This window comes from Zingiber officinale, chromosome 7B (assembly GCF_018446385.1).
Source record: "Zingiber officinale cultivar Zhangliang chromosome 7B, Zo_v1.1, whole genome shotgun sequence".
NCBI lineage: Eukaryota > Viridiplantae > Streptophyta > Magnoliopsida > Zingiberales > Zingiberaceae > Zingiber > Zingiber officinale.
The window spans coordinates 92,658,344-92,678,344 of NC_055999.1; the positions used below are offsets into that span (position 1 = coordinate 92,658,344).

At 38.5% G+C, this 20,001-nt stretch overlaps 1 protein-coding gene across 1 annotated transcript; it reads left to right on the forward strand.

The window, feature by feature from the left end:
* Positions 1-8,528: 8,528 nt before the first annotated feature.
* LOC122006272 (putative leucine-rich repeat receptor-like protein kinase At2g19210) lies at positions 8,529-15,940 on the forward strand. The gene is made up of 13 exons (XM_042561716.1): positions 8,529-8,689; positions 8,822-9,389; positions 9,602-10,095; positions 10,239-10,374; positions 10,459-10,530; positions 10,793-10,864; positions 10,947-11,027; positions 13,766-13,926; positions 14,023-14,249; positions 14,415-14,541; positions 14,824-14,892; positions 14,997-15,186; positions 15,306-15,940. The coding sequence occupies exons 1-13, from the start codon at positions 8,578-8,580 to the stop codon at positions 15,751-15,753; spliced, it is 2,757 nt and encodes a 918-aa protein (XP_042417650.1). The 5' UTR covers positions 8,529-8,577; the 3' UTR covers positions 15,754-15,940.
* Positions 15,941-20,001: the final 4,061 nt, after the last annotated feature.

Sequence of the window (20,001 nt, forward strand, 5' to 3'; positions counted from 1 at the left end):
TCCCCTAACCCATCCTTGATCGCCAACATCCTCTATGTCGCCGTCTCGATCGCCAACTTCACGACCACTCAACATCAATGTCATTTAATTCCTCATCCATCCTCGGATCATACCGACATTTTATAGGGCCCGCTGAAACAACGTGAGTGACATATGGATAAGGAGGCAGCACAATCGTCTCACGAATGAGGTCATTTCTTCCAGGAGATGCGGACAATGACTGGAAATATTTTGGAACACATGGTAGTGGATGAATGGAAATGTAGTCAACTGGTTGTCATATATAGTCTCTTAGATGTCCTCCTTCAAACATGTGGCACTTGGCGAATTAAAAGCAACTAACGATTGTCAGGTTTGGTCCCCTCACTGGCTCATACGAGGATGAGGGAGGAGAATACAACTCTGACATGGAAATGCTCTTCAAACAGTTATATAAACTTTAAAGAAGGTAAGTGCACGGGGACTCTTTCTTCGGCTCTAGGAATTTCTATCTTTCTTCTTCTTCCTCCTTCAGTTTCATACCTCAAACAAATCCTAACTTGAGCATTGGAATGACTTATCGAGATCCCTCTCTAACGTTATTCTAATTCTTTGTTGAAGTGCTTTTCAGGTCCTCTAATCCTCCTTGATGCGCCCCACGGTCCATGCCCAAGAAGTCCCCAAGACTCTGCCACAAGCAAACATGACCTACAGACGGAGATATAGTCCTAGTTCTTATGGACCTTAAAAATAAGGGATTGGAAACAACCCCGTGCTCGGTACACCCCTGAAAAGCTTAAGTCCATACGAACTCTGAGGATAAGAGACTGGGAACAACTTTGCTGGGTACATCCCTAGAAAGCTTAAGTCCTAAGGATAAGAGATTGGGAACAACCCTGCTAAGTAAATCCCTAGGAAGGTTAGTCCTCATGAGCTCAAAAGTAAGGGATTGGGAATAACCCTATTTATTGGATATATCCCTGAAACTCTCTGATGGTAAGGGTACTTTCTTAGGTAAACCCCTACCCGTCTTCACACTCTACAGCTTATGGATAGTCCAAGAGCATCCTCGCTAGGCAATGTCTGTGACCCGTTATCGAGGCTAGCGAGAATATCCCTTATGAGAATATCTCCTCTAGGTTCCTCCCCTCCAACTACTCTTTTTTACTGTCTCCAACGACACTCTTTTTACCAACAGTCCATCACGTGACCTGTCAAGCTGGCCGCAAGAATAGTCCAGAAGGATGTTTCCTCCCATGCCATCTAATTCCTTTCATCACGATGTCTCCCTTGACTCCCACAGAAATTGCGACGGTTAAACTAAATCGAATGTTAAATTCAGAAAGACATTTCCCAAATCATAAGGTGTCCCACCCTACACCTAGAAAGACAGGCCGTCACTTGACACCTAGGGATTGGTTCCTACGCGTTTGTGGCGGAAAAGAAGCAGGGCACATCAAGGCGTGCCTCTGACACCCTAGCATGGTCGCTTGACGCTGAAATGGTTTCTTGTCCATAGTGTATAAAGATGATATGACATGAGTGATGGGATAAAAAGAACTAGGTTTCATTTCTAGAAGAAGCAACGGAGGTCCGAATCAAAAAGAGATGAATCATCTAGGTCTTCTTCTCCTTCCTCTTGACTCCTCTTTTTCTCTGATTGCAATTGAAGCCTTCTTCTAATGGAAGGCACCCCAGCCCACAACTGGCTAAAAGCCTTCTCCTTTGAAGGCCTATCTTTTATAGCTTAAGCCCTCACTCTGAGGGAGACACTTCATTTATTCGTCCTGTTGTTGACTTAGGGATCAGAGGGGTGAAGCCGACAACACCGTCCCTCATTCACCGGTGTTCTATTTGTTGTTCAAGCTTGGAGGCGCACTAAGTTGCAAATAGAGAGATAGCAAAACCCTGAAGATCAAAGGATGATGGTAGGATTATCGAAAGCGAAGGCTCTACCACTGCGAACCCTTATTGAAGTGTTGTGACAGAAAAAGAGGTCCAGGGCAGTGGAGGAGGAGATTCTAACCGCATCACTCCTCACCAACGATCTTCAGAGAGTACGTATGTCAGCCCGTTCGATGACTAATAATTTGACCATCCACTATGGTACAGTGACAGGGCATCCAGGTTATCACCCAAGTACCTACGATTCGATCCTCAACTATGATGAATTTACATGAATTTTCTTTGAGTTTCTTTATCACCCATCGTAAGTGCTTCTCGATTTATCCTGATAGCCAGTAAAAAAATTTTATATGATTGAGTTCACTAACTGAGTTTATCATTTATTCATTTTTTTTTAGAATACTAATCATACAAAATCACAAATGAATTGCTACTTGAGAAAAAGAGATATGGGGACGATAGAAATTTCCCACACAAATAGTCCTTGCTATCCAACGTAAAAGCTCTTTATATAGACTCCAATTAGCAATACTATTATTGGTAAATCTCAATGACCAAAATTTGGTCAGTAAAAAAACTGAATATAAAATATTTCATTTAATACATGTCTTCTTAATTAATATATACCAGTTAAAAATTAAATATAAAGGTTGCATCCTAATTATCCTAATATTAAACATAGATTATTATTATTATTATCTTCACCTGCCTAACTTAACAGTTAGTCATATAATGATCATCGTTTTTATTCACGATCAGGCAATTATAGGGTAAATTTCACCCTGCCTGTATAGACAGTGCCCCAACCTCTCACAATGAGGTGATGAGACCCACTACTTAAGTGTGGGTCTCATCATCCCAATGTGAGAGGTTGGGGCACTGCCTGTACAGGCAGGATCGAATTAACCCAATTATAGATTCATCATAATTAATGATTTGACCGTTCAAGATTGATCATTAATGCATTCGTTACGTGTCTTTTTCCATGATTTTTTCGTTCACAATTTTTCCAACACGCTGCTTAGGGCATCTCCAATCCATCATCAAAATATCAAATTTGATATCAATTTAACACCAAATATGGTGTTGCACTATTCACATCACCATATTTGGTGATGTAGAGATTTTTTTTTTTTTGATTTTATTATATTATTATAAAATCAAATGTAATTAATTAATAATAATTATTTTCTTTATCTTTATTTATAGTATAATTAAATGTAATTATTATTTATTATAAATTTAAATTAAGTGTATTTAATAGCATATTTAAATTTTATTATGTATATTGGTAAACATTTAATTTATTAAAATTATTATTTTAATTTTATTTAATATATTTTAATTATAATTATATTTATAAATTATCACTAATTTCATAAACATAATACAATAAAATATTAAAATTTTTGATATGCATAAATATACAATACATTACCCATTTATTGACATACAGATAGCAATGACATTAAATTAAAATATTAAATTAAATATAATAATTATCATATAAAAAAATTAATAAGAGTAATAGAATATTCTAAAGAATATTTTTTTTTGGTATAATATGATGATGATAGATTAGAGTTGAAATAGTATTTGATGTTGAAATTGTATTATTTTAATGTGAAAATTATATCAAATTTGATGATATGAATTGAAGATGATCGTTGTGCATACTTATTCCTACGTACTCTTATCCAAATGGTCGTGCTTGATTGTGGTCAGGAACTCTTATGCATTGAGGATCATACGAAAAGTAATTTAGTTGAAAAAAGGTATTTTTGATTAATAAGATAAAAAAAATATATAAGAAGTCTTTTTATGATTTAAAAAAAAATGCACCGCCTCTTTGATTGTTGATCTAGGCTTTCAACTACCTTGAAATTTTGGCGCTAGATACATGAACGGTGCCTGTCGTTTTTTGCATTAATCTTGACAGTTGACAGCTAGCATCATGGTAAATTGACAGTGATTATCAGCATTATTCACATATATTTTTATTTTTTAAGTTGACAATCATGTGCAAAAGGAACGTATATACAAACCATCTGATTGTTATTTGTTAGGGTCATCGTTTTGATTTTTTCAAATAGGAAAACGGGGAGAAATTAAGACTTCAGTAAGAACAATTAAATATATAATAATATGCACAAGGAAAAAAATTTAGGAAAAAATTCAGGGGATAAACATATCATGTGATGGGTCCAAAAAAAAAAAAATGATGAACGAACTATAAATTTATGCATTCATACCTTTTTTAAGATTTTTTACTTCGGCATATAATTACTCTAAATATATAAACCCAAGTAGCCAATTAAGACGAAGTCCTTCTTGACCCGTTAAGCCGTTAAGATAATCCCTGATTTCCAATGCACGACCATTTCAATATTATATAGTTTCAAGTATACATTTATTTACTATGATTTGTAGGCGAATAATGATAGGCTGTCCATCTCATGCTGCACATTTCGTGTGTGTATATATATATATCTTAAATATTATACCCTAAACCCTATGACATAAATTCTAAGTTTTTTAAAAAAATTATACTAGGTGTACACGAGTACACAAGGTGAAACATATCAAATATCATTTATTCATTTATTCATTTATAGAGAGAGCGGGAATGATATCCTAGTTATCTTACGTTGCACGCTCGGTGTACAATGCTATGCATATTTTGTTTCACTTCTTTTAATCTAAGTACTATATCCTAAACCTTACTATTTAGTTAAAGGTAATCAGCACACTCAGTGCACACTATACATTTGATTGAGGGTTATCCTTGACATCTAACGTTATCAACTAAAACTTTATTTGGTTAAAGATAATATTCCCGAGTAATGATTCATATCCAACACGTCATCAAAAGAGACATACAATATGGAATTAGAAAATCTCAAAAAAGTAAAAGTTATCTTAATTCTAAGGTTAACACAATTTTTTGACAAAAAATATCCTCCGATATTTATATTTTGGGATAAAAATACTCCTAAAATTTTATTTTAAATTATAAAAACTAAATTAAAAAAATATGTGATATGTTATAGGAAAGTTAAAAAATGTTAAAAAACAACCAAGTTTAAAAAGAAAAAAAATAATTATATGTATAGTTGCAATAAAATATTAAATCATGTTCTACATTAAAATTTTTGTACAAATAAATTTTATTGTATTACCTAATTGAACAAATAATACTTGGTTATATGATTATACTTTATTCTTCATAATGTTAGTTATATAATAAAATTATACTTGGTGCGCATATATATATATATATATATATATATATATATATATATATATATATATATATATATATATAATATTTTCTTTTTCATATTTATATATATATATATATATATATAATATTTTCTTTTTCATATTTTTTTTCTTCTTCATCGCCGCTGTAACGAAGCCTCATCGTCGCTGGCCACCCGCCTGTCCGTCGCCGCTGACCACTGCCTCCAATCGTGGCCGGAGGCAGGTGGCCGGAATCCAGACGTGATCGCGCGGCCGGAATCCAGACGCGATCGCGCTGGAATCCAGACGCGATGGCGACGGAATTATGACGCGATGGCGTCTAGATTCCGACCGCGCGATCACGTTTGGATTCTGGCGCGATCACGTCTGGATTCCGGTCGCGATGGCACCGGAATACGGTCGCCTGCCCAACACGGCCGCGATAGCGCTGGATCGCGGCAGGAATCGAGCTGAGAGAAGGAACCCAATCTAGCGCGATCGCGGTCGGATTCCGGACGCTATCCCCGACGGGTTCACCTTCTGGTCTATAGTGTGGGTGGGTCCAGGCGCCTGGAGGCCGCCGGCGGTGGGCAGATGGTCGGCAGCCGAGCGGGTGGCGGGCGCGCGAGGAGGCGCGGTGAGCTGCTTCGGTTCGACGAGAACGATGGGCAGGCGACAGCAGCCGAAATCCGGACGCGATCGCTTTCCCATAATTCGGCAGTGGTCAGACGGCCGGTGGAGGGGCGGGTCGCCAGCGGTGACAAGGTGCGGCGATGAGGCGCGGCAACGAGGCACGGCGAGGTGACGAGCGAGGCACGGTCATGCAACGAGAACGGAGAAGCAGGAGAAATAAAAAAGAAAGAGAAAATATTATATTAAAATAATATGACATGACAGTGGTATGTAACAATCAGCAGGATATATATATATATATATATATATATATATATATATATATATATATATATATATATATATATATATATATATATATTCAACATACAGTACATTATTACAAGTGTTTTACATATAATGAGCCTATGCAATAGTTAGTTTAGTCGGCATATTTAATTGTTCGAACTCATTTTTTTGGTCATCTAAATAAATTAAGAGGTATTTATGATGATCCATTCAGACGTCATGTACACTATTTGATCCCGTCCGAAAATTGAATCGGATGAAGGCGGGCCTCAATGTACTGGAGGTTGACGGAAAGTCGCTGCGGCGTCCGATCTACCTAGCACTCTCCGGAAGGGTTCACACGGGCGGATGATGAAGGGTGATGACCGGGATGATGACGCTAGGGCTCTGCGCATACTCAGACGAGCACACGAGTCGTTAGAGACCAGAAACCAGGGAAAAAGTCCCCGGATCAGGTCCACCGATGCTCAAGTCAAGTACTTTTTCCCGAGCAACACAGAGAAAGGACAAAAAGTAAAGACGAGTAAGAAATGATGAGTGAGCGTACCTGCATAAGGGACAAAGCATCCCTTTTTATACTGCAACGGATGTTTCTGGGGTCTGGCGGGTGTCAGGAAATGTCGGCTGTCAGACTTTGTTTGGGGGTGAATGACACGCGGCACCTTCTCATAGGCCGGCGGCAGAACCAAAGGGGTAATGAGCCCCGACTGTTAGCATATTCCCTGACACACTGATTATTCTCTGACAGGAAGTTACGATTCCTTTGCTGGCTTGTCCTGTAGTGCCTGGCATCCTCCGCTCGTGATTGCTACACTGGGTCTTTACACTTGCTAACCCCGTTCTGATTTCTTGCTATCCCTGATCTAATATCGTCTCCAGACCTGTGCTTCTAACCTTGTCCTATGCATCTCCTATTGCAGACCCCGATCGGTCTTGCCTCTTATTGGCATTACATGTCGTGCCCTGTATACCTTAGTTCGGTTCTGTTTATCCCTACTCCCAAGCTGTACGTCTGACTTCGTCTGTCCCGACCTGTATGCCTGCCTCCAACTTTGCTTATCTTGGACCATGAGGATATAAATCCTGACCTGTATCCTTGGCTAACACATCCCGACCTGTACGTTTTATCGATCCACGTATCCTGAGCCATAAGACTATAAATCCTTACATGTGTGCATCGGTCTACTTCCGCTAATCTTGAGCTCCGACCTGTACTCTTTGATCCCTTTATCCCATGCCGTGAGGATGTAAGTCCCGACTTGTATCCTCGGTGAGCATATGTCAGGTCCATATATCGACCTGCTTCGGTCCTCCGTAATCTATGATTTGTACCTCCCGACCTGTAAGTCAAGTCTGTTAATCGACATGCTTCTATCTGCTATTATCCATGGCTCGTATGTTCCGACCTGTACGCTAGGTCTGTATTCCGACCTGCTTCTGTTTACTGTTATCCATGACTTGTACGTCCCAACCTGTACGCCAGATCTATATTCCGACCTGCTTCTGTCTGCTGTTATCCATGGCTTGTACGTCCCGACCTGTACGCCAGGTCTGTATTGTGCCGGAGGCCCTTCCTACCGCGCCTTTGCCTGACCTGTGGGCCCAATCCTTAACTGTACTTCGTCTGTGGGCCTTGCCCTTGACTGCTATCGAGGTTGGATCTTGTCCAACTTGCAATTCTATCCTTTGACTGCCCCGTCAGCTAGGACTCTGTCCATGGTCACGTAAGTTTGACTTCTGACCATGGTCATGCAAATTTGACTTCTGACCTTCACAGGGGCTAGACTTCTGACCATTCCATAGGTTTAACTTTTGGCCACGTCATCCGCTTGATCCCTTTCTCATGCACCATCGTATCACTATTCATTGAAGAAAAATTAATCTTAGATCCTCAACGTTTGGGGATTTATATTTAAAGATTTAACCATTGCATTTTATTGTTAAAAAGAGTAATGATATTATTCCCAGGTGTCTTTCGGAGTTCATCATCAAGTTATTTAATAAATTATGAAATAAAGTAATAGTAAACGGCTAAATAATTATGGAATGAAAAGAGTATTTTTATGAGAAAATGTGTCCGCCGAAATTTAACCCGGTCTTATTATATACATTTTATAAATCTGTCACCCAGTGGAGATGATCTAATCACTAAATCACCTCATGCGTAGATGTCATGATTAATCAGGCATTAAAATTTTATCGTATGATATTTTCATTAGATTTATAATGCGCAGAGCAATAAAGGACCATACGTTGAGATTTGAAACCAGAGTTGAAATTTCTAATATTTTTATTAACGTTAATTTATCTCGTTCCTTAAAGCGTAGCACCACAAGTTGTCGTAGTGTACTGCACTGGATAGAAAAACGTACTACGGCATGCAAAAATGGATGCGATTTGGTCAACTCTTTTTCTATCTCTGTCAGTCAGTCAGTGCGGTTATATCTTCTCGTTTTTTATACAGAGTCCACAATTTAATAAAAAAATATTCCAGCAGCTGATCTTGTTATCCGAAATTATCGAGGGATCATGAGTCGCCTTGGATCGCCTGCGGTGGCAGTTTGGTGTTTCTTCCTCGTAGTGTTCAGCGCCGCCGACGAAGCTGGAGCTCACCATGTAGGCGAAGAGCCCGACGCCGATGGTAATCATTATTTTAACCCGTAAAGATTGGTCACTTAATTTAAAATTAATCCGTTAAAATTTCGAGTGAGTTTCATTACATTAAACTAATTTTGGTCAAAATTTCCTAAGAAATCGATTGCTTTTCGTGTAGATTTCACCAGCATCAACTGCGGAAACACTGACGAAACTATCTACACCGACGAGGCCACCGGCATCAACTACACCTCCGATAGCTCTTACATCACCACCGGCGATGCCCGTTCAATTTCCCCCAGCCTCCTCGCCGCCACCCCGAAGTATCTTCAAACTCTGCGAAGCTTCCCCAATTCCACGGCGCCGCCTCGCAACTGCTACTCCCTGCAGGCCGTAAAGATACAGGAGTACCTGATACGGGTCACCTTCATGCACGGCGACTACGATGGGAGCTTCGCCGCTGGAGGAGGCGGGCTGCTGTTTGACCTCTACGTCGACGTCAACCTCTGCAGGACGGTGAACGTGACGGAGGCGTCGAGGGCGTACGTGGTGGAGGTGGTGGCCGTGGCCGTGGCAGGTAATATATCGGTGTGCTTGGTCGACAAGGGGTCGGGGACCCCGTTCGTGTCGGCGGTGGAGCTCCGGCCGGTGCCGGATACGGTGATGCATTCGTGGTTCAACCAGACCCAAAATCTTATTCTGTTTCTGAGGGTCGATTTGGGGACGACGACAGATAAGGTCTTAAGGTACGTATGCCATTAATTTAAATTGTTGCCTATTTTTCACATCTTAAAATAATCTATTTTCATAATTATCGAAATTCACGCACACACACAAAACAAAGATTTGAGAGTACGAAAAATTAGTAGATTTTTTTTTTCAATATTAGGAGAATTTATTGGGCTTTGTCGAAAATTATTTCGGCTTGTAAATTACTAAATTTTGACTAATTTTGCAGGTACCCCGATGACCGCATCGACCGGCTTTGGGACCCCTACAGCACATGGGCCCACTCGCTTAATTTCCGGCCCGCCAATTTAAACCTTATCGCCGTCACCCAGACCGTCGATAGCGACGAAGACTTCAAGGAGCCGTCGACGGTGATGCAGACGGCGGTGGCGCCGGCCAACTCATCCATCTTGGAGTTCTCCTGGGACTTCGCCAGCTCCGGCGCTACCGACAACGCGTTCTACGCCTTCCTCCACTTTGCCGAGCTCCAGAACACCTCCAGATCGTTCAACATCTACCTCAACGGTGATATCCTACAGGCCAACTTCACCCCGAGCCCCCTGAAAGCAACCTACTTCCCCAATGATGTCCCCTTGGTGCAGAGTCCCCGGTACCAATGGACTCTCAACTCCACGGGCTTGTCTAACCTTCCGCCAATCCTCAACGCGCTCGAGGTCTACACGCCGCTGCATCTCACCAACACGCCGACTGACGATCGAGATGGTACGCCCTAAGTTTCCCTTTTTTTTTTATAAGTTCGCCCAAATCCTCAAAAGCGAACCTTATTTACTGGAAGTCTTATTTTGCCCTATCATAATTGTTATTTTTGAGTAAATGCCACTCCATTAGCATCCATGGATTTGCAGCTGCTGCCATTGTGCTAATCAGGAGCGATTACAATGTGAAAAGAAACTGGATGGGAGATGCATGTATTCCAGTTCAATATGCTTGGGAAGGCTTGAATTGCACCAACCGTGAGGAATCAGCAAGGATCGTCGGCATGTGAGTGTTTTATTGAAATTGATGAACTTTTTGATGATTTGAATGTCGGGCAGAGGTCCGTAAACATGCATAAATGTTTTGCAGAAATTTGTCGTCCAGTGAATTAACTGGCTTCATATCATCTTCTTTTGCATCGCTCTTTGCGATGGAATCCCTGTAAGTGCTTTTAGCATAATGCTTTCAATTTCTACTGTCTGCTAGGACCAGTTTAACTAAGCAGAAGATATGAGAAATGAAACTTAAGAAAATGAAGTTAATTGTACGTGAAGGAAGAAGTTATTATAAGCTTATTACACATCTGAATATGGAATATCGTTGTTAAGGATGGCTGATCAGCTAATGTTCTCTGTCTGATTACTACTTTCAATTTAACTTGAGATGCATATCACTAATCACTTATAAATCACATCCATCTCAGCGACTTGTCTGGCAACAAACTAACAGGATCGATACCTGAAGAACTAGGCAATTTGCCGTCACTCAGATACTTGTGAGCATTGAAGAGCGTTAGTTCCTTTTCCTCTTTTCCTTGAAAAAAAAAGACTGATGTTATTTTCTTTTGTGCTGTGCAGAAATGTGTCAGGAAACAGTCTAAGTGGAGACATTCCTGCTGCTTTGCAGCAAAAAAGAAAAGAAGGGCGGCTTATTTTTGAGTATGTTATTTGGTCTTTTGATGTATTACTGGATAAACTCTTTTTTCCCACTCTAGTCATTGAAGAAAGCCCATAGTAAGCACAATAAAGGGATTGGAACCTGGTAAAAATATTTTTCTTAGTATCAAAATTATGTTATGAGTGAACTACTTATTCCCATCAGCATGTGATTTCATTATTGTTTTCTTGATATTTATGTTAAGCATGTTTAGCACACATGACACACCCGTAGGGATGGGATGGTTCGTTTATTTGTTTAGTGAGAAAAAATTAAAACCAAACTGAAATATTTCTGTGTTCGAAGATCCAAATCAAAACTGAGCCAAATCCATTTTGGTTCACTTTGAAACCAAACTGAAAATTTTTATTTGATAAAATCCAATTAAAAACGTTTCCAAACAACAATCCCATTAAGATTAATCATTATAATTTAAGATTAATATTGATTAGGGAACATAAAACTAACGACAAATTACTAAACCACATAGGAAAGTTTCCAGAATATCCAAATCACGTATTATAGTTTTAAAATTACCAAATCACGTACTCAATTCCATTTTACCCCTCTTAAGGTTCCCAATCGATTGGTAAATTTAACAATCGATTGATTGGTAAATCTTCCAATCGATTAGGAATGATTCTGTAGCTATATAACATTCCACCAATCGATTGCTACAGTGTAACAATTAATTAGTGGAATTTAACTCAATCGGAAATGAGTTCAAAAAATGACTGCTCTCAATATAGAGTGTCAAACTAATGTTTGAAAGCATGAATATAATCAGGAGAACTAGATGAACACATAGAACCTGGTTCCATGTGTAAGTCCGGTGAGGCCAACTAGAGGGGGGTGAATAGCCCTGCAAGTAAGTTAGAATTTTCTCTTGCTTTTCAAACTTAGCAAGGATAGAAAATTAATTAAAGCAAGTAATTAATATAAAAGAAACAACTTAAAAATAAGTAAGAAGGCCAGAGTTTACTTGGTTACAACCTAGTTGGTTGTTAATCCAAGGTAATGAAAGCACTAAAAGAATCTCCTTTGTTATAGACGGAGAAGTCTCTTACACTCTTTGAAAATCTCATAAAATAACTAGGAATTGATTATAGAAGTTATTGATTAATTCCTATCTCCAGGGTGCTTTTTATAGCCTCCTGGAAAAAGTTATCATTGGTTAGAGGTGCCTCCAAAGTATTCCAGGGTGCCTCCAAGTAGATAAAATTTTATCCACACTTCAACGGTCAATCAACGGCTAACCAACAACTTTTTGCGTTTGAGGGCGCCTTCAGCTTCCCTAAGGGCGCCTCCAATATGCTTCAGGGCGCCTCCTTCGAATAGGCGCAAGGGTGTCTTCCATCACCTTGAGTGCACCTTTAGCTTCGTCTAGGACTCTAGGGCACCTCCAATAGGAGGCGCAAGGGTGCCTCCAAATCACTTGGAGGCATCTCTAGTCCATCTAGTTAACCTTCAAAATGTTAACTCTTCCTTGCGCTCGCTTGGGTGATCATCTGAGTCCAACTCCGACCTTCTCCTCGGGCAGACTTCCTCCTCGGCTTCTCATCCCTCGAATGTCATGCATGTCCTTCTCGTCCATCGGTGTACTCTTTCGCAACTTCTCGTTCCTCGGATGCACCGAGCTCATCGGTTCCCTTCCCGTGTCGTCCTCACTAGCCGCGTCTTCCGCTCTACTTCCTGTGTTTCTAAGCTCCTACACACTCAGACACAAGACATGAAAACGGTAGGATCTAATTTAACCCGGTTGACCACATCAAAACTAACCTGGGTACTTACACCATGTCATTCTGAGCTCTCTAAGTCCATTAGCCGATTTTAACTAAAATCGGTTGATGGACCTAGAGCGTTCGGAATGACATGAAACTAGGTTCTATATGTTTGTCTAGTTATCTTGATTATATTCACGCCCTTAAATATCAATTTGCCACATTATATTGAGAGCATTGATTTTTTAAACACGAATCGGATATTTTAATCGATTGCTATAGTATAACAATCGATTCAAGACATTACTTTGTTGATGAACAGTGGCTGTCTGAATCGATTACTATACTAGCAATCGATTTGGAGGGGTAAAAATGAAATTGGGTGTGTGATTTGATAATTTTGAAACCAGTGTACGTGATTTGGGTATTCCGAAAACTTTCCTACGTGATTTAGTAATTTTTCGTAAAGATAAATAGCAATTGAAAACCTAAAAGTACTATATATATTATAAAAAATCCCGACTGTTTGATTTTATATAAGCTCAAACCAAAACCAAATCAATAATTTTACTTAATATTCAAATTGAAACCAAACTGCTAGGCTGAATTTTTTGGTTTGGATCGGTTTGGTTTATCGGTTTCGTGATATAGATGTCCTCGTCTACATGCCTTTTTGATTTATGATCCATTATAGGGTACAACCTTCAACAGTGAAGCTGAGATAGGCTATAGTTTTCTCTTGTAGGGGTTCTACTAATTATTTGTGATATAGACAAATCATTTCGTTGGTTATGGACTCTGCAAGCCGACCCTACCTAATGAGATAAGGTTTGGTTGTTGTTCTTGTTGTTGGTTATGGACTATGCATCTCCAAACTTTTGTTGGCTTATAAACCATGTTTCTTCATGTCTATCTCAAGATAGATCCAAATGTTTCTGGAAATTCCTAGTCCAAGTTATATATGTAGACATATAAGATCACTTGAAGCATACTAATACCAAAATAATTCTTGGTGGTAGATTTGAAGGCAATCCTGATCTTTGTACTAATGTAACTCAATGTGAGGGAAGCAGAAAAACAAAGAAGCTCACAATGCCAATTATTGTGGTTTTATGTTTAGTTTCTTTTCTGCTGATATTTGTGGTCATATTCATGGTGTGGAGACTCAGAAAGTCAGAAGGTATGTTTATTTTTTGTGAATTGCATTACCATTCACTTAAACTAGCTCTTTGATTATTACTGTGGAAGGCTCAATAGCTGGTCTTTGTGGAGCCAGGTAACTTCTCAAGATTGTTAAAGGGACGCCGAGATAATCCATTGCAACTTGAAAACCGAGAGTTTACTTACAGTGAGTTAGAGAGAATAACTGACAACTTTAAGAATAGCATTGGCAAGGGAGCATTTGGTACAGTCTACTATGGTTTGTTGGAAGATGGTACTCAAGTTGCAGTCAAACTGCGCTCTCAATCATCATCACAGGGCACTAAAGAGTTTCTAGCCGAGGTAATTAGTGTAACTAGTTAGATTAGTGGTATGTCTATGCTTGAAACAATGGTTTTTCTTTGTCGTATCTGAATCTATTTTTAAATACAATTTACCTCTTATGAAATACTATCTCTCTACATATTTTGATAATTAGGCATATAATGACATTGGTTCTCATTACAGGCTCTAAACTTGATAAGGATCCATCACAAGAACCTTCTCACTTTGGTTGGCTACTGTATGGATGGAGATCATTTGGCGCTTGTCTATGAATATATGTCTCAGGGGACCTTACATGATCATCTAAGAGGTTTGAGTTATGCTTGTCATTTTTTCTTTATTGTATGGATCTACGGTAATTTGTAGTACATGGTTATTTTGTTTACATAATAATGTTTTCTTTTTTAATGAAACTAAGAGATGGGTTATTGTCAAGTTAGCCTAAGTTCCTGAGTTATTACATGCAACATTCTATACCAAAGTTTGTTTCAAAGGGAGGCACTCACTGCATAGAAAATACTCCCTAATGCTTGTTTTATCTGCAACACATGTTAGTCCATTTAAGTCTCTATGAACTTTATTTTTTTGACAGATAAAACCGGGCGAAACACTTCTTTGAGTTGGAGACAGCGACTTCAGATTGCTGTTGAAGCTGCACAAGGTCTGGCCATTATGCGTAGTGTTTTTTTTCTTTTTTTTCTTATTGCCATGCCACGAGCATTTGTTTACTTCATTTTATGTTCACGGGCTTTAAATGATGTGCAGGTCTGGATTATTTACACAAGGGTTGCAAACCGCCGCTAGTCCATAGAGATGTGAAGACCACAAATATCCTATTAAGTGAAACTTTTGAAGCCAAGATAGCAGATTTTGGTTTGTCCAAGGCTTACCAAAATGACGGCGATAGCCATGTGTCGACAAATGTGGTTGGAACGCCAGGTTACCTTGATCCAGAGTATGTCATGGATTCTGTCTTCTTATCTTTGCGATTTATGAAGTAATAAACTAACAAGAATTTTAATGAGTTTTAGACATAAAATCTTATGGAAACTAATTGTTGGTACTTATGTTTAGATATTACTTGAGTTACCAACTCAGTGAAAAGAGCGACGTGTATAGCTTCGGGGTGGTTCTACTGGAGCTTATCACCGGCCAGCCTCCTGTTATAAAAGTTCCTCACAACACTACTTTGATCCAGTGGGTTCAGCAACGGCTTGCAACAGGGAATATTGAGGATGTTGTTGATGCAAACCTGGGAAGTCAGTACGATGTCAATTCGATCTGGAAGGCTGCTGATGTCGCACTTAGATGCACCTCACAAACATCACACCAAAGGCCGTCTATGGCTGAGGTAGTGTTGGAGCTGAAGGAAAGTCTGTCGCTCGAGGCTGGTCCAAAGGCACCCACGTTAAACCCGGATCTAAGTGGCAAGAGGCTAGACACTGGAACTCTTGGAATGAGCCAAACAAGTGCACATGATGATATCGAATATTTTCCTGGGATTTCTCCGGCAGCAAGATAGTGTCACAACTATTCAATACCTCGTGTCCCTTCGGAGACAGACGACTTTATCCAAAACTGATATATTAGAAGAAAGATCAGCATGTAAAAATTGTAAAATTATGAAAGTTAATTATGTATGTTGTTTCTTTTTGAACTTTGAAGAAACTGTTTTTTGGATTATTAATGTTTCCAATTTGTAGTGTTGATGAGTATTAGCATCTATATGATGGTAATGAAACTGTCAACTTCATGTTGTGGAAATTTTGGGCACTGTTTTATCTGTGAGGATGTCAAAGTGTAACGAGTACTCTTGTGTCTCAATCATCGGTGGGTCTCCCACAAAGAAGAAGTGGGAATATGAGAATGACAATTTGTATTTATTAATTGAATGGATTGAACGATAAGTTATTGGGCGAAGTCTTTGTGATTTATTTTCCTCCCTTCTGAAGGAACCGTTGAAAAACTTAATTCCTTATAAGTCGAAATGAGACTCCCTCAGACTCAATGTTTTTCCTCTCTATCTGAGGCCAAAAGCTGCTCCCTCGATTGCAAGCTGAGGCTGTGATGATCTCACTGCTCATAATTCTTAAATTTCCTCAGTAAAGTTCTTAATCCTTTTAGGCTCCTTAATGACAATAAATAAATAAAAATGACGATGAAAAATAGTCGAACATCGGATCTACTTTTAACTTTTATTTGTTAAAGTAATGCATAAACATCAAGGTTAATTAGATTCCATGATATTGTTGGCGAAACATTCCACGGCTGAGCACGTAATTCTTTGCTTGCCCCGCACTCCACGCCTGCTTCTCCACTGCCATCATGCCAAAGCCAACGCCAACGCCAACGCCAACGCCAACGCCACACAATGGAATTACATAAAAATAATACAAAATCATAATCCATATTAATTTTGGACAAAAATCAAATGACACCCTAAATTAATAAAAACACAAATTAATATGTAGCTAACTACTTTTGATTATGATTAATTAATATTCATTTAAAATATAATAAGTATTATAAAGCCCTCATCATTTGATTTGCTTATTAAAATATTATTTTAATCAACTTATAACTCAGAAAAAATAAAATCAAAATAATACAAAGTCACTATTGCAGAAGTTAACACGTTATAGAAGCTATGTGCTAACTTTTACATGATCTATTGTAATTAGATAATATTTATTTAAAATATAATAATTGTCAGTTCTAATCATTTATTTTGTTTTTATTAGGTTATCACTCAAATAAGTAAAGTAAAATAATATAAAGTATATAAAAGCTAGCAACTAGTTTATACAATGGTAGAAAATAACATCTAGTTTATACGTGTAGAAATTGCATCTAGCTTATACATGTAGAAATTAGCATCTATCTTCTACAATATTGTAGAAGCTAGTTGCTAATTTCTACACGGCCGTATAATTAGATAATATATTATACAAGCTAATTGCTAACTTTTATAAATTGTAGAAGTTAGTTGCTAGTATAAAGTTGAATGATCATCTAATATAAAGATATTTTTGGAAGGTCACTTTAAATGTGATGCTCATTTGATTTTAATAAAAAATTAAGACATTCATTGATGAAAATATAAATGATGGATGCCCATTTAATTTTTATCATTTAATTTTTCCCACAATCTATTCACTCACTTAGTCGAATTTAGAATCAACTCTAAAATTATTTTATTGGCTTCTTTTTAAATTATTCAGATTGTTTTAGGATGAGAGAAACCATAAAAATTTGCATGGTAAATGTGCAGGAACTCACATAAAAACATCTCTTGTCAAAATTAAGCATTTTCTTTCAAGTTGATTTTGAAATCGACTCATTTTAAATTATTCTGGATATTTTAGAGTGGGACGAGTATTGATTGATAGCTGTCTCTAGAATTTAATAAGTTGATTCGATCAGCAATTCTTTTAAAAAAAATAAATTTTTTCATTGAAAAAAAGATGAATCAGGTATATTTCTTTGTCTAGACCGTATCTAACGTGAAACTTCAAATTTGCTTTTATCACTGGCAAATCAGAAGTTGTCTTAGATTTACCAAAAATCTAAAAAAATTATATATGTAAAATCTATGTCGTCATCCACTAGATTTGGCTTTTGGCGGCTCGCGTGGAATTCGAATATCATAACCTACTGCCACAAACTAACCGTCACTACAACCCACCTAACTTTCAATGCGTATGAGTGTAACGACGGAGTCAGAAATTTTATATCGAAAGGATAAAATATATATATTTATGTTGAGGAGAGATGACCATATCGTTATCTTCTATTCATCTCTCTTTTATCCCCTATTCTTATACCTTATATACTTCTTATTTTTTAAAATTAAGGAGGTCGGGATGACAGCTGCTATCGCCCCTAGCTCCATCCTTGGATGAGTGTGTTGATGTTGTTTGCTAATACCATGAGTTTTAAGCTCGAGTGAAGTGTTTTAACATTGGTATCGTTAGATCAGATGATCAGCCCCGTCAATTTGATTCGATTTGAGCAGTAAAAGTAAATAATTTAGCTAAAATATTTTATCCATTTTGTTAAGGCAATCGCCACTGGCGGAGGCAGGGGGGCGCGAGGGGGTGCGGAAGCACCCCCTTGCTTTTGGAGAAAAGAAAATAAAAAATTAATTATGATTAAAAAATAAAAGATATAATTGTAATTTTTTAAAATTATTGAACTTTTTCATAAAAATATTATTAAAACACCTTTTCTCTCCTTTCTTTTCCTGCTGCTGCAACTTTCTTTTTTCTTTTCAGCCCCGAATCTTTTTTTTCCCTAAGTTAATCCTTCTTCTTTTAACCAAAAACTTTAATCGCACTAAGAGATTTCATTATTTCTCCCTGGTCTCCTCAAACTATTGCCCTCATCTTTGTCGCCTCTTCACTTCATCGACGCCTCACGCCAGTGACACCACTACTGTTCATGGTTTGCCTATTTCGTCGACACCGCTACCACTGTGCTCCGTCGGTGATTCTCTACAACAAGCAAAATTTCTTCAATTTTAGGTGAATCTTGTTCCTTATTTCATCTAATTTTAACTAGCAAAATCTAATGAATAAATTTTACAATATTTTCAACAGATGAACATTCGTAGGATCTAGTTGCCTCCTCTTGTTTGTATGTCTAGATCTGATGCTGGTGGTTCAAATATTAAAAAATAATTCCTTTATTGGTATGTCCATATTTTTATGTCTGTATCATTATCATTATCAATTTAGTACTCTTTTAATATTTTTTTTTGATAGAAAGAAATTTTTTTTAGTCTTTTCTTTGAGCACCCTTCTAAATTTTTGTCTGGATCCACCACTGCCAATCGCAAGTCAAAGAATGTTCATTGACGCGGCGATATAGGAAGACCCATTTGATACAACATCAACGGTTAAGGTGGAGGTCAGAATCAAGATGGTCAACGCTAGGATGTCAAAAGGTCGAACGGAGGGCAGTTGCAATGGCTGATCGTGCATTTAGTGCCCAACCGATAGGAGACATGCCCGAGCGGACCGCCCGTCCAACTCGGAATAATATGATAAAATAATCCGACGTTTAGTGTGGAGCAGTAGGACGCTTAGGAAATCAGATAGATTGTCTGAACAGGAGAAGACATGTTACTACTCAATTACTATAGGGAAAAGCAACTGAGGCCGACAGAGTGGAGGAGTCCCGGCCGAGAGGCTACCCCGCTCAACTAAGTAGCGGGACCTGGTCATGGATGGAACGGAGGAGTCCCGACCGAGCAGTTACCCCGCTCGACCAAGCAACAGAACCACTATCATATATCTCGATATCTTTTTAGGAGCTAGTATCGCTAACACGAGGCATGGTTGACAGGCGAATCGTACGACAGAATTTTCTACTACTTGTCAGGCATATGCATGCTCTGTTAAAGTATGGTGTCAGAAGTACTTTTCTGATAAAACCCTTTCATAGGACATATTGGAGAACGTGTTCACACCTCGAGGACCGTGAACATCACCTACCAAGGCTCTATATAAAGGGGATCCATCACTGGCGGATGTACGCTTTATTTACTGTTTGTGCATATATTACTGTTGTTCTATTTTCCAATTCTACACTTCTGGTTATTGACTTAAGCGTCGGAGGGCCAACACCAGAACCTCTTCTCTGACTTGGCACTGGCATTACTTGTTTTGTAAAGCGAAAGAGTTCTAGAGCCGATCAGTGAAGCCGTTATATCCCTAACTTTCCACTTCCTATTTCCGAAAGATATTATCTCATTCGTCTCTGAATTGCC

Coding starts and splice junctions, on each gene's coding strand:
- LOC122006272 (XM_042561716.1), top strand. CDS start 8,578: ATGAGTCGCCTTGGATCGCCTGCGGTGGCAGTTTGGTGTTTCTTCCTC. Junction 10,865..10,946: donor TTGCCGTCACTCAGATACTT/GTGAGCATTGAA, acceptor TGTGCTGTGCAG/AAATGTGTCAGGAAACAGTC. Junction 14,542..14,823: donor CTTACATGATCATCTAAGAG/GTTTGAGTTATG, acceptor TTTTTTTGACAG/ATAAAACCGGGCGAAACACT.